Source organism: Rhea americana, unplaced genomic scaffold (genome assembly GCF_003343005.1).
Source record: "Rhea americana isolate MKP2758 unplaced genomic scaffold, rheAme1 scaffold_144, whole genome shotgun sequence".
Taxonomy (NCBI): domain Eukaryota; kingdom Metazoa; phylum Chordata; class Aves; order Rheiformes; family Rheidae; genus Rhea; species Rhea americana.
In genome coordinates, this window is record NW_028185528.1 from 165,637 (window position 1) to 180,872 (window position 15,236).

Sequence of the window (15,236 nt, forward strand, 5' to 3'; positions counted from 1 at the left end):
CTCTAACCTTATAAGCCTGGAAGGCTTTTTCCACTGCYGTTCTAGGAGCTTTAGAGGCCTGTGGTACTTTTTACACATCTCCGTGTCTGCCAGTGGAGKCTGACCGACAGCCAAAGACCCAGGCCATATTCTAGGCTTAGGAAGCAGATCACCTCTGTCYGCCCAGGCACAGAGACCACACCAGGCCCTGTGACGCCGTCCTCGCTGTCGATGCACGCGGGGTCTCGGTCATGCSCAGCAGCAGCAGGGCCAGGTGTTTGGGGTCCCTTCAGTAGGTGCTTGGGCCTCTGCGGCCGAGGGCAAGGTGCGAGGCAGCAGGCAGTGCACTGGTGTTCCTGGTCGTGTCTTCTSCACCAGACTTGGCAGCTGACTGCTCAAGATGTGCGCAGTTAAGGAGCTCTGAGAGGCTTTAGCCTTTCACGAGATGTACAAAGAACTTCACTGTCCCAGCTGTCATCGACTGATAGCACAATGGAAATTATTTTCACAGATCCTCCCTTCAATGCCCTTGAGAATAACCATGCAATTAGTGAACTATGTTCAGCAGTCCTTCCCGTTGGCTGGTCTTTCTTCAGCAGAATTGGGATGGGGGTGGGAAGCAGAGAAGGAGGAAGCACTGCTTTCATGTGAATGTGCAGATGTAGACTGCAGGAGAAAGATCCGCAGGAGGGAACACTGTCAGGGATGCTTGCAAAGGAGAAGCCCTATTTTGAACTTGATCTCAAGCAATAGCTGCATTAAAGATGTTGAGCAAAAGACTTTGAAGGGTACCTTGTACTGAAATGTCCTGTAGCGCTGACAAGCTGACAGAGAAGGTGTCAGGAGCAGCCAGCAGCTCTGCTCAGCGAGAACATAGGTTGCAGGGATGCACATGCCAGTGCCAAGCCATGGGGTGAGTCGTAGCATTTTGACAGGTGGAGGTGAAGAAACTATTTGAGAGTTTTCTTAATGGAGAAGTCAAAAAAAATTGACTTCTGAAAAACAAACTCAACATTTTAAAAGTTGTTTAAAAGGTTAGTTCTTGTCATAAGAATATTAAAATTCAGTGAGTCCTTATTCTGGGATATATACAAATAAAAAAGTAAAATTCCTATGTTGTTGATTATTTGTTCAAGACATAGTATATTTATTCTTTTTCTGTTCCTAGACAATTCTAGGGCCCTGATTATATTCTTGGCATTTTTGATCATTGTGACCTCAATTGCTTTACTTCTGGTTCTGTATAAAATCTATGATCTTCACAAAAAAAAACTCAGGTAAGTTTCATGTTTCTCTCCCGGTTTTTATAAAAGTAGATTTTTTTTGTTTGYTTTTCAACAATGCTTCACAAAATGTTACAAGTTTAATAATTCATTAAAATTTGGAACCAACTTCTTTTCATTCTAACAAATAAAAGAAACTCAATCATTTGGGCAATTTGGGCATTGTTTTGCATTTGGGCAATGCAAAAACAATGGAATAGTGTTAGACTCTCTTTGGAATTTTCTTATTCAGGTTGCAGAGGAACTGATGTGCTAAGACAGAAAGCTTTTTCATTGTTTTTGTGAATAAGCAGTCAGAAGGATCTAGAAAACTTTTCCTTCCTGTTTTAAATTAAAGTAATGAAAATAATAAACACTTCCTTGGAATGCTTTCACATGCTGATTCACCTGAAACAATGTCTCAAAAATGTTTTGTTTATTTTGGTTGTCCCCAGGTGGCTCGACAGTTACCCAAAACAGTGGACTGGGATAAAAAAAAATGGCTATTGCCTTCTTGTCTTGGAAAGCCAGGCCAACTACCGCTATTGCTGTAGAGACTGATGTTACAATGTGGGAGGGGCATTTACTACTAGTAGAGAAAGAGGAGTTGGGACAACTTCTTCACATCAGCCTTTTGGCAATAGTGGATGAGGCCAAATGTCTCCTAGATGCCTTCCTCAGAGCACTTTCTCTCCTTCCGTCTCTTCTCCTCATAGAGGGCACAGAGCTGGTCTTGCTCAAGCCTTCAACTTTTATGTTGAGGGCARCAAAATTAATTTTTGCCTATATTGCTCTAGAGTATCTGGCTTGTTCTTTGAAATTTATTCTTTAAATTCATTATACCTCCTGTATCTGCAATTTTTCTGTCACTTGTTTAGAAATAGAAATAAAGACTGTGTCAGTAGTCACCCCAGCTATTAGCAAGAAATTGAAGACATGCTTGATGCAGGTGATAGGAATAAAATCATGCAGCTAGTAAAGCTGTTTTTTGAGGATCCCTCGTGTGTCTCCCTCACTTGTGCTAAACCTTCCCTGGCTCCTGCAGGAAGAAAGGGATCCCAGCCACCTCTGCCGAGTGACTCAAAGTCCTAACTGTGGCACCCTGGTTTCGCAAAGGGCTTGCAGTGGGGTCTGATGATTCCTGAACTGTCTTTGTGGTCATATACGAAGCTGCAATCATTTGACTCATTATCATACACGTTTCTTACTAGTCAGAGCTTTTACAGATGCTTTTGCTTCTTACAGCAATTCTTCTGAAGATATGAGCCTTGTCAGAGGTGAGTATTTTTAATCTATATATCTAGCAAGTGAAAAGAAGGTATTAGTCACATGTCCTATTGCCACTTCTGGATGGTTTACATTGTAGGTAATGTACATAGATTATAGATATCTATGTATACATCACTTGGAGAAAAAATATATTAGTAAATACATAGGTATTTTTATGAAAATGATTGGAAATTTTATCAGACTATATGGAAAACTCTTTATTTATTATCTTATTGTGAAAACAATTTTGTTAAGTTARTGGTCACGGTACATTTAACCCTGACAGTATCTCCAGAATCTCATATAGCTTCAACCAGAATGTCCCCTTTCTGTACGTCTTCTTCAGAGCAAGAATTCAAACATAAGCCAATAGTTTATCACTGCAAAATTTTGAATTCAACTTTTTAAAATTCAAAATTTTGAATTTTAGTTTGTTTTTCAAATCCAAAAGACTGAAACCTAGCATTACTTGCAACTTTTTGTACAGTGTCTATGAAGAAAGACAGAATCAGCTGAAGCTAGAAAGCTTCAAGAGAAAAAACATTTATGGCATTTGAGCACTCAAAAATTATTTAAATGGGAAGTAGTACCATGTTGATATTCCTATTCATTTGCTTAGACACATATAATTGTAAAAAAAAAAAAAATCTTTTAAAGGTTAATTAAAAGTGAACCAATGGATTTATAATATAATTATGGATGTTACAACTTGTTTTGTCATTAAATATGATATTACAGTTTATTAGAACTCAGAGAATAAGTAGGAGAAAATTTRGAAAAAGTGGGCAAGACTACTTATTATATTTCAAGAAAAATGTTAGTAGGTTGTACAGTAATATATTTTGCCACTGCCAATAAACTTTCAGGCAGATTTTGAAGCACAGGACAGGACCACGTAACTTGTGCGTTTGGGCTGTCTGTTGCTGTGACCCAAACGTGACGGTTGCCACTTGGTGCCAAAGCTCTGTTGATGCAAAGTCTCTCCCTGTGGCCTCCTCCTGTGGTGTCCCCAGTTCCTTAACAGGGCTGAAGAAGTTGTTAGTCCTGTGTGCTGCTTGACGGAGAAGGCTGAGGGGGCAGCATTTTCTGAAAAATAAACATGGCTTAGTTCAGTTAAACAGGCTTTTCCTTTTGTTAACTCGTCTGACAATGTGAGGAACACGTTTACTGAAATGTAATTTACGTTTTAAAAGTCAGTAAAGTTAAATGTTCAACATCTTTACACAGTTAAAGATGATGAAAGACAGCTTCTGAACATAGAGCCAATACCTTCAGAACAGTTGCTGGAGACATACAAGAGAAAGATTGCGGATGAAGGAAGACTTTTCTTGGATGAATTTCAGGTTTGTCATCAGCTCAAAATATACCATAGACTTGTAGCCATGTTTTCAGAAGAATTCTATTCGAGATCATGCCTGAAGTATATGTGTTTGCTTTGTGTATGTATATGTTTGTGTGTGTGTGTACACACATACATATATTAAATTGAAAAATTARAAGCAAATTCTCATCTAAGGTCAAATATGGCTTCAGTTAATTTTGTTACTGAATCCTCCTTTTTTTTAGATGACATTTTTTTTCTGAAGGTGGTTTTCAGCATAAGTGTAAAAGGTACATTCTAATTCTTCTTATTCAAAAGCATTTTTTGAGGCACAGTCTGCAGAGTATTACTATATAGTCATGGGGATATAAATAATAAATAACCATAATTAATGGAAAATGGATTTCATATTTATTTTAAGTAACATGTGAGAAATACATGAAATAGTATGATATGAAAAAGAATGCTGTCTTCCGGACTATTAGCATCAAATTACTTTAATATGCATTTGTTTGTAAGTAGAACTTATTTTAAATATATATACTTACCTAATAAAAGGAACACTGTATTTTACAGAGTATTCCTAGAATTTTCACTAAGTTTTCAATAAAGGATGCCAAAAAAAGCCATAATCAGAACAAAAATCGTTACATTGATATTCTCCCATGTGAGTATTTGTCACAATTTCTTCATGTTCTATTAATATATGTTTTCACTTACATTGCTGCCTTGAGACAATATAATTATTTTGTTTTAAATGATTTAAACAGACGATTATAATCGTGTCGAACTCTCAGAGATACCAGGAGACCCAGGATCAGACTATATCAACGCAAGTTATATTGATGTGAGTAACTTCTGTTCATAAAATGTCATAGATACTATTGAAAAAATTCTGTAGCTGTTCATATCAAACACCTTTGATGATTTGCATTTCAGTTCTTTCCATCTTTGTAATGTAGTTAGTATTGGATTTCTGTGTATTGAGCTCATTTCTGAAGCTGCAAATCTTTTCAAATTGTTCATGCTTTCTTTTTAAAAGCTGAGTAATACTGTATGTTTTTACAGGGTTTCAAAGAACCAAGAAAATACATTGCTGCACAAGGTAATTTTTCACCTTAAAGAATTCCCTTTCTTTTTTTCACTCACCTTTTGTTAGCAAATATTTCAACAGCCTTAAAAATTTTAAAGAAAAATTGAAGGACTGACATTTTAAAATTTAATATCAAAAGTTGCCAATGAGTTTTAGCTTAGGGCATTTTTGTGAATATGAACAAATTGCACTTCACAGGCAAATTTGCCATGATGGATTGTTTCACACCAACAGTTTTTACATTTCACAGCTATGGACTAAAAATGTATATATATGATTGTAGGCTAATGACAGCAGTCATAACAAAATCAAGTCTGTAGCTGTTATTTGCATAATTGCTGGTTAGCTTTTCAGACTACATGGCTAAGTATGTCAACCAGGTAAGGACTTTTCTGTCCAACTGCACTCTTTGGAAAAAAAATCCCTTAAAATATCTCTTGCCAGGCCCCAAAGATGAAACCACAGACGATTTCTGGAGAATGATCTGGGAACAGAAGGCAACAATTATTGTCATGGTGACTCGCTGTGAAGAAGGAAACAGGGTGAGAAATATCCATCTATCCATTCATCCATCCTTCTTTGATCTGAAAATAAAGTGGGTTGTTGTGCTCTGTTGAATTACATTTTCTGCTTAAGTACTTTGTTTTCATTCTTTGCTATTCTATATTTGTGGCAGAAGCTGTGCTGGAAAGCATAGCAAAATGGTTTTGCCTTATGGACATTTTACTTACCAGTCTTATAAGCCACTTTAATCACTGCTCTAAGGAGCAGAGGATGAGCTTCCAAATTACTGCTGATAAATCCAGAAAAAGCGTTACATACATTGCAGATTCTCAGATTAGAGCTCCTACTGACCAGTCACATTTGTTGCATGTAACAGGAATGGCTTGTGCTTTTTCCTGGCTGGTCTCTTCTAATATCCTAGCAATTCCCTTGGTAACTTGTAGACAGGATTTTTTTTTCTAATCTGCTCTCCTTGCCCTTCCTTTAATAGGAAGGTTGGATGTTTTGGCTTGCTTTTGTTCCTTATTCCAGGTACAGCAGGAAGGAGAATTGGCATTTTGACTGCTTTTAAAGATGGAAAGGTTGGCAGCACGCAGTTTTACAGCGTCGCCACACTGATCTCACAGGCAGGCAGGAGCAAAGTCCCTCACTGAAGACTGAAATACCAGCCACAGGAGCTGCAAACTTTACCACAGCCTTCAGGCAACAACAGCAAGGACTCTGTAGTGGTTTTCACTTTGCCACTTAGTGTATAGGATTCTTTCCCACGTTATGCTCTAAGTAAATGCCATGAGGAAAAGCTTCAGGTCAGAGATGGGAATTGACGGATATTTGGAAATCTAGGCAGTGATAGCCTAAGCAGTGACAGCCTTTCCAAGAGAGGACAGGACAGCTGGAAAACTGTACTGAGTTACTAGTTCCGTTAAATCAGACTTTCCTCTAGCTCTCCTCTCTCTGCTACTTTACTGTCATGCTGCTCGTCAGCTAATGTCATGTTTTCGTAGAACAAATGTGCCCAGTACTGGCCGTCAATGGAGAATGGCTCTGCAACGTATGGGGACATTATTGTGAAGATCAATGAAAGCAAAGTGTGTCCAGACTATATCATTCAGAAACTGCATATTACAAATGTAAGTTGCCCTTGGAATGCAAAAATGACTTGAATTGGAATGTATATTTAGAGTCTTAAGAGTTGTATTGAGAGATTATTTAAAGCATGAGAGGAGTTTGCCAGCAATGGAAGATGTTCTGCTGTTTTTCCCCAGGCGACATATAGTTTAAGAGAAAACTTGTAGATGAAAGGATTGCTAAGAACCCGTAGTGGCACCCCCACAGTCTGACTCTAGTGAGACAGTTTGGCTTTGGCCTATGTTATGCTTTAAATCAGAAATGTTTTTAAATTAAGCATACACTGAGAGAATATGGTCGGATAGCCACAGAAACTCCTGTTTCCTTACTGCAGCATTCTAGCCAGCCAGTGTTCATTGCATTTTTCTTCTCCATTGTATTTTTTTTGGCATAAATCTCTTTGTTGCTCTCTTCAAAATATGAGAATGAAAACAGCCTGAATAGACTGCTAGTTTATTTTCTGTCATTATCAAAGAAAAAAAAAGCCGTTGACATGTCTTTCTCGTTCTGTTTTACATTCTTGCTTACCAAAATATATGTTCTCTCCTTGAATCTAGCAACAGCACATGAAAGTAGGGTCCAAGACTAGATGTGCTGTAAGCTTTAATCAGGTGACTTAAAAAAAAGAGAGTTACACTGTGATAAATAGAGGCTATCCTGTATCATCTTCTAATCTAGGTTACAATTAAAAAAACATTTTTTTTAAATATGTGGTAGCCTTAGTTACCCAGGACAGATGAGAGAATTACCAACCAGTATGCTGTAAAGCACATAGAGCTATACACTGGCCAAGTTATTTACAAACAGAGTGAGGAGACTTCTTATATTTTGTGATAGGGTAGCCTTGACAGTAAAGTGTTTGTAAAGTGTTTGCAGCAATGTTTTGAACCTCTGGCTTGTCCTCTGTTGAAGTTGTGCATTCCTGATGCACAGCTCTTGACTGCTATTTTTTAATTAAAATTAGGCAAGAAAAGTGTCTTAACCTGAAATACTTTTGGRAGTACTATATGACAATGTACTGTTTGAAATTTTTGTTACATCATTTAGCGGCTGTTTTCCTTGTTTTTCTTCTGCTTTGGTGTTGTATATAAAAACATGTCTCACTTTTTCCAGGCAAGGGAAAGGACAGCTGGAAGAGACGTCACTCACATTCAGTTCACAAGCTGGCCAGACCATGGAGTCCCTGAGGATTCGCATCTTCTTCTCAAACTTCGGCGCAGAGTTAATGCTCTCAGCAACTTTTTTAGTGGCCCAATAGTGGTTCATTGCAGGTAAATATTATAAAGAAAATGAAATTATGTTAAATGTTAAATGAACATGGAATTAAGTTATTCAGAAAAAGGGAGTTGACGAGTAATATCTGGCTCATCCCAAATTTTGTGACTTGCTTGCTTGAGAGTGAGGCTGCTAAAGATGCATAAAAAAGCCCGTTTTCTGTGAGATCAGTTCCCATGCAAGTTGACTGAACGTGAGGATGCATAGACTTTTGGAAAGCAGCCAGATAAATGTCAGGCTACTCTGGCTATAAGCACCACGTTTTAAAATATCGTCCTTATTTTCATTAAAAGTTATTTAAAATACAAATCCATCATTTTTCATATTGCTGCGTAATCACTAACAGGAACTATTTTCAGGTTTTCCATCTCCGGTCATTCCAAGGTCTTTCACTTTCACTCTCTCCTCTCTTGGAAGGGGATCAAGCTGTACCATTACCTCTCGATAACCATGTCCCTTTGTGCTTTCCAGTGCTGGTGTTGGGCGCACTGGGACATACATTGGAATTGACGCAATGCTGGAGGGGCTTGATGCCGAAGGCAGAGTGGATGTTTATGGCTATGTTGTGAAGCTGCGTCGGCAGCGATGCCTCATGGTTCAAGTAGAGGTATCTTACTAAAATCCATTTCACTTAGAACTCTACTTCATTAATGCTTCGTCAGTATTTCTTGAGGAAAAGTGCTCGTGAGGCTTGGATGATGCTAAAGTTCAATTGAAGCTGTTTTAGGGAAAATACAGCTCTGAAAAGATAATGTGAGAGAGGAAAACTTCACCCAAAGTTTTCAGCTTTAGAAACAACAACATTTTAAATTTAGACTTTAGAAAATGAAGATAAGAGCATTTTAGTTCCAGTAGTCCAGCTTTTGGCATGCAACTCAGATGTGAAGGGGCAAAGCTGAACTTCTGGAGTCAAACAGTTTTCATGTTGTGTAAGTTATGTGGGATTTCCAGGTGAATTGAGAATACAGCAAAAGTCAAGGACTGATGAGATGTATTCTTGTAACTTATTTAGGCATTTTAAAGGTCTTTCAGATCTTAATCTTACGTATTTCTTAAATGAGAAGACTATGTCTTTTGACTTAAATGACTACAATTTTTAATAGTTGTATTTAATATTACTTTAATGTTAATGTTTATGTTTTTACCGTGAATAACATCATGTGAGTAATAGCTTCTTATAACGATTTTAAAAAATGATTTTTTTTTTCACTCATTCGTAACTTCACTTTTAAACCTTTAAAATGGGGAACACCAGTCACAGTACATCCTCATCCATCAAGCACTAGTGGAATACAATCAGTATGGAGAAACCGAAGTCAGTCTCTCAGAACTGCATTCCTACCTTACAAATCTGAAAAGGAGAGACTCTCCAAGTGATCCTTCTCTGCTGGAGGCAGAATTTCAGGTAAATATAACAGTGCCTTAACTTCTTCACTGGCTTAAATTAGAGATTGTCTTGCACAATAGTCACGAGAAAGAGATACCATACATAACAGATCTCTTCTGTGCTATTTTATTTCTCTGGTACAGACACAATTTCTTCACCATCATGAAGAAACTCGTAAAGTAATGAAATTGCATTCCTGCTTTTGATATTAATATTTATCATCAACTTTAGGATAATAGAATGATTAGTTGCATCTATGTGCATGATATCTTGTGACATTGTATATAGTATAGTGAGCATTTTTAAGCTGCAGTCCAAGTGTGACCAAAGTTTATAGAACTACAGTAAGTGAGGCACTGGGAGATGAAGATAGATTATGGCTGTCCAGAGGGACCATGATCCCATGAAGCATTTTTATCAAGCATAATTCCAAACATCCTATTTCTTTAGAGATTGCCCTCTTATAAGGGATGGCGGACACAGAACATGGGGAATCGAGAGGAGAACAAAAGCAAAAACAGGAATGCCAATGCAATTCCATGTGAGTATTTTCCATGAACCTTCTGTTATTTTCTCTGTTATCTTGAAAGAAAACCTATTAAATTTTGAATAAATTAAGGCAGTAAATTACCTTATTGAGATATATTTCTGATTTGTTAATTCTCTTAACATTGTAAAATTATAAATTTATAAACTTACAATGTTTTAAAAAAGAAAATAGGATTTTTTTAACATACGATTCGTAGGAGTCTTTAATTTTATTTCCTATAAAGTGGACATTGGCAGCATACTGATGGACTAACCTTTTTCTATCTGCAGTTTCAATTAAAACATGGCTAGCAGGGAACCATCTATCTTTTCCTCTGGTGTATATAAAGAACTAGATCTTAGTGACACTGTCACTAGGAAAACCTTTGTTCACTTTAAGTATAAAGTGCACCCCAAAATGCCTGTGATTCACTTGGGTATTGTGTGAGGAGAGGAGAGGAAGCCTGGTGGGTGGGAACCTGGAGGAGTCTCTCAAGTCCAGACTTCTCCCAGGTTGGCTTTTGACATTGCCCAGTGTGGAGGAGGCCTCAGCCCTCACCTTTGAGATCCTACCTTCTCGCACCTTTGGCGTTCTCCTAGCAGGGATACTGCTGCCTGAGACCTAGTCTTGGCTTGCACTGAAAGAGTTTTGCAGAACCAGCACTCAGTTCTCTGACTCCCTTCTCTTGATGTGAAAAGAAAAAATGACTGGATGTCTGATAGCATGACTGCAGTTCAGAAACAAATACAGTCCAGGGAGAGAGGACAAGCTTGTCTTTCCTCTGCTCCCAGAGCAAAATGAGTAAACCATAGTGAAATCCAGACCACTTTGTGTGTGGCTATATTCACCCRGTAATGAAAACAACGTTTGGGATTCCCTGGAGAAAGCAGGAGGGCAATGACACAGAGGGGAGAGCCACCCTCCAGTRCTATACCTGAGCAGCAGAGAGGCGTAGTGCTTACACTTTGTCTTATGTAGATGACTTTAACCGAGTGCCAATCAAACATGAAGAGGAGCAAAGTAAGGAGAGTGAACATGACTCGGATGATTCCTCAGATGGGGACAGCGATTGTGAGGAATCAAGCAGATACATCAATGCTTCCTTCATAACTGTATGTATTTAGAGGATGCGCTATAAGTATCTCACAAGCTTTGAGCTAAAACTTGCTGATAACTATATGCTAACATGTGCCTTTATTCCCTTGTTGGCTTCAAAAAATAGAATTGCGTTAACCTGAATAGCGCAGGAAGATGTGACCCTTTATAGTTTTAGTCATCAAAATCTTCTAAATTTTGGTGCAGCAGTAAGATGGAGCTTTTCCCTTTACATAGTCCAAGACTATCCTATCACTAAAAGGTGACCAAAAATTGAGGATTTTTTTTTTAATCTTTAAAATCACTAAATTTCAGCTGGCCTAGGAGTAGCCTATTCTTCTATGAGAGCGCATTTGCCTGTATAGATCCATATAAATATTTTCACTGTGAGTGAAACATGAGTATAGTTATTTGCATATACAGAACTGCACTGGTGAAAACTGTGGCCAGAAGTATTTTGGTGTAATATTTACTTCTGAAAGAGGTAGAGCAGCTACTGATCACTAATGAAGATAATTGCTTATGAAATTATCATATAAATTATATTTATCTGAATTTTTTAAAATGAAGCACACTTAGGATGTTTATTCAGAATAAATGTATTTTTACTTTTGGATAGTTCAGTGTGAACTGACTGACTCATCAGCCATGTTGTAAGGGATAAACTTAATTTATTAGGACACAAATAACAGCTGTGCAGAATTAAATCCTTGTTTAAGCCCTTAAAAATAACAGCAGGCCGAACTCTCACCCACTGCAGCACAGGTTTGTCTTGGTGTCATTCTAAAGTAATTTTTTTAGAAGGGTTCAGTTAAATGTCGTTTGGCTCTTCTTGTTCCTGTAAGATCACTGCCTACCGTGATAGGCATATTTTTTTCTGTAAACAAAGGGAATCATTAGTTTATTTCACTGCTAAACAACAATGACTTCTGTTGCATGAGAATAGCACTTTGGATGAATTTAAGGAAAAGATGTTCAAAATTTCTTTCCTAGGGCTATTGGGGCCCAAAAGCCATGATTGCAACTCAGGGACCGCTGCAGGAAACGATCGCTGACTTCTGGCAAATGGTCGTCCAAAGAAAAGTCAAAGTCATTGTTATGCTGACAGAGCTGCAAGAAGGAGATCAGGTGAGGAAGGCATCATCTTCACACTGAYATCTCTTGTGCAAAGAAAACACTCGACTACAATCTTTTATTCCTTGCCTCCATTTAACAGTCTTTCATCTGCTGAGAAATTTTCTAATTTGTTCTGTTATTTACCTTCTACTGAATTTTGAGGAAAAGAGTTGCTTGATGATGTATTTTGCAGTACAGTGAAACTCCTACTGCTTTAAAGTGAATGCATCTGTAAGCGTGTGCAGAAAGTAAAATAAAAGCAGATTTGAAAAGCACTGACTTCTGCTTTTATGTATTTTAGGAACTCTGTGCACAGTACTGGGGAGAAGGAAAACAAACGTATGATGGCATAGAAGTACAAATGACAGATGTTAACTGTTGCCCGTGCTATACCATACGTTCATTTGACGTTACGCATCTGAAGGTAAAAGTTTTTTTGAAAATTACAAAAGAAAATTTTACATTTCTTGGAAACTCAGMCTAGAGTAAAGAAAGATAAGGGACAGTTCCCACCACACTCACCTCCTGCTCTAAGAAATGGAAGTATTTTTCTGTTTTGGACTAGCAGCCAATCGTGATATATTGTGCAAGTTAACTCAGATTTCCAGTTTAGTGATTTACTGAGAGGGTGGCAGAGGACTCTAAGAAGGTGAACTCAGTTCGGTACTTTGATCAAAGCTTGGATATCTACCTATCTCACGTTCATAGAAAGGCAAAACTTACATGACTGTGCAGTTTCCCAGGAATATAAGCTTTATTTTGTARATCACCTGCAATAGATGTACTATGTGAATCTTTGTTGCTAGTCTGAGCATAGGTTATGTCTCTACTGCTGTTTTGCAGAGGAAAGAAACACAGAAGGTGTATCAGTATCAGTACCACAAGTGGAGTGGCTTGGATGTTCCTGAAAATCCCGAAGACTTAGTCAACATGATTCTAAACCTTAAACAAAAAGTTCCAACTAGGCCAGGCCCTGAGGACAACAGAGGCAACCGCAGTGTCCCCATYGTCGTCCACTGTCGGTAGGTGTGAATTCAGCACGTACCTTAACCTAGTTCCAGGTTCTAGATATATTTAGCAACTGCATTTTTATATTTCCCACCTTTTCCCCAAAAGCCTTTGTGTGTGCCTGAAGACTCAACTCTCCCTGGAAGAGAATAGCTCAAAACTGACCTTTTTGATTGCAGTGCTGAAGTGAGCACTCCTCTCTTTGGCAAGAGTGAGAGTGGGGTAGAAGTCTGAGCTACGTATTGTGAGAAGAAATGCTAGGTCAGAGTGCTCTGTAACGTACTGCTAGTAAGGATCTGGCAGAGCTTTTGTCTCATCTCTCATTCCAGTGCAGAAGGACCACTTTTTAAGGACTATGTTTAGGACTATGTTTAGCATCTAAACCAGAATAATCCTGGCTAACAGCTGCTAGACTGAAGTTTTTAGTTTCTCTCTTCCCCSTTAAATAGTCATGTGAGATCCAGGTTGAATTTAGATAAAGTAGCTAAGACTTATTTGTGCCCTGCAGATACTTTTAGCTGTAACAATTTCAGTCTAGTTAAAAATGTTTTGGAAATGTAATTCATTATACAGTCTTTGAAGTAAATCTAACCTTTAGTCACAAATCTTACTGATTTTACATCTTAAAAACGTGCATCTTCTTCTAGTGATGGATCCCAGCAAASTGGTGTATTTTGTGCTTTAATGACCCTCTTGGAAAGTGCAGAAGTAGAAGAAGTAATAGATGTTTTCCAAGTAGTAAAAGCTCTTCGTCGCACCAGGCTGGGAGTGGTCTCCACCTTTGTAAGTAAATCTTAYGAATTACAAAGACAAGCAAAGAGATTACTTACCACAGCCAGGAATATCTTCGTAACCTCATGAGTCATTTCTGYGTAGGGAACACTAATTATAATGAGGACATTCACAGCCATTCATCACTACTTGGGAATTGGCCGTTATTGAGGAGAATGAAAGAATTTTTGAGATGTCCGTAGCTGCAATTCTATAACATCTTTGAGGAAGGTTGCRTGTTGTAAAATTATAAATTGAATCAGTTGAGGTTTCTGCAGTTGCTTAAGTGACTGACATGCCCAGTGTCCCTTAATTTGTGCRAAGTTGAAAGTCAAATTCATTTGGCAGCTTAGGAGCCATCAATTTATTTCACTGTAAAGTACCCTAGAGGAACTGCTGCTCTGTGCCATACACTCTGTATTTACTTTCCAACACACCACCTAGATTCGGTCTGTGTTTGGCAAATTAGTAGATAACTCTCCCTAAGTCCTTACAACGTATGTTGACTACAACTTAAATACTCTGATAAACGTATTGTAGGTGCTTTRCCTTGTAAACCAAGAGGAACTTAGTGACTCTTGAGAATGTCTGATATAAGCAGTTACAGAGGCATTACATAAATGTGAAATTAGAACTAAACCATAGAACCAACACCCTTTAGACCAAAAGCTGTAGAAGCTGCTTCATACGTGATCCTCCGTGTTCAACTAAGTGCTGCATTTCCAAGTTTTAATTAAAAAAACAGTGCTTATTCTCAGGTAGTGGACATTGCATTCATCCTAATCTCTTCCCTTTGTTTATATTAGGAACATTATCAATTTCTATATGATGTCATTGCCAGCACCTACCCTGCACAGAATGGACAAATAAAGAAGAACAGTCAGCAGGMAAATAAAGCTGAATTTGGCAATGAAGTAGAAGAAACCGACCAGGAAGCTGATCTGATCACGATTGATCTTAGCCCTTCAATGCCACAGAGAAATGAAGCTTCTGAAGCATGTGAAGATTCTAAAGCTTCAGATAGCACTAAGGAAACAGAAAGCTCTACAAATGGTCCCACAGTTCTAATTTTAACTTAGAGGCTATTTCAAAAATATGCATGTGTTGATTTTCATGTGCAAACATCTTAAATAAAATAGGAAGTATATGATTTCTTCCTTTTCTCACCCTTTTTGGAAAATATTTACTGTTATATTGGTTTTTCAAAGGTACAGATTTTTCAGAATACTTGAAAATTGTAGAGAGTGATAAAGAACTGTGAAAATTTATATTTTTTTGTGTAGATTTACATTTAATTCTTAGTCAAAAATGTTTTCACTATTTTATACTTTTAAAAATATGTACAGTAATACTATGTTTTCGTGTTGAGCAGTGGGAATGTTTTTTTTCTAACTTTTGTAATAAGGAAAAAAAAAAGAATTCGGAACACCAAATTTAGTGTGTTGCAGGTACAGGTCTGTCTTCAAAACTACTAGCAAGTATATTAACCTAACAGGCAA

At 37.8% G+C, this 15,236-nt stretch overlaps 1 protein-coding gene across 1 annotated transcript in view; it reads left to right on the forward strand.

Annotated features, from left to right (window-relative positions):
• Window positions 1-14,981, forward strand: part of PTPRC (protein tyrosine phosphatase receptor type C) — a 61,826-nt gene extending 46,845 nt beyond the window's left edge. Inside the window, exons 12-29 of the mRNA XM_085299030.1 lie at window positions 1,148-1,256; window positions 2,487-2,518; window positions 3,738-3,853; window positions 4,408-4,498; window positions 4,602-4,678; window positions 4,900-4,936; window positions 5,369-5,466; window positions 6,433-6,558; window positions 7,670-7,827; window positions 8,303-8,438; window positions 9,087-9,236; window positions 9,669-9,759; window positions 10,726-10,859; window positions 11,836-11,970; window positions 12,260-12,382; window positions 12,802-12,980; window positions 13,614-13,749; window positions 14,544-14,981. Of these exons, the coding sequence (XP_085155156.1) occupies window positions 1,148-1,256; window positions 2,487-2,518; window positions 3,738-3,853; window positions 4,408-4,498; window positions 4,602-4,678; window positions 4,900-4,936; window positions 5,369-5,466; window positions 6,433-6,558; window positions 7,670-7,827; window positions 8,303-8,438; window positions 9,087-9,236; window positions 9,669-9,759; window positions 10,726-10,859; window positions 11,836-11,970; window positions 12,260-12,382; window positions 12,802-12,980; window positions 13,614-13,749; window positions 14,544-14,816 (2,201 nt within the window). The 3' untranslated portion in view covers window positions 14,817-14,981. The remainder of the gene's footprint in view (window positions 1-1,147; window positions 1,257-2,486; window positions 2,519-3,737; window positions 3,854-4,407; window positions 4,499-4,601; window positions 4,679-4,899; window positions 4,937-5,368; window positions 5,467-6,432; window positions 6,559-7,669; window positions 7,828-8,302; window positions 8,439-9,086; window positions 9,237-9,668; window positions 9,760-10,725; window positions 10,860-11,835; window positions 11,971-12,259; window positions 12,383-12,801; window positions 12,981-13,613; window positions 13,750-14,543) is intronic.
• Window positions 14,982-15,236: the final 255 nt, after the last annotated feature.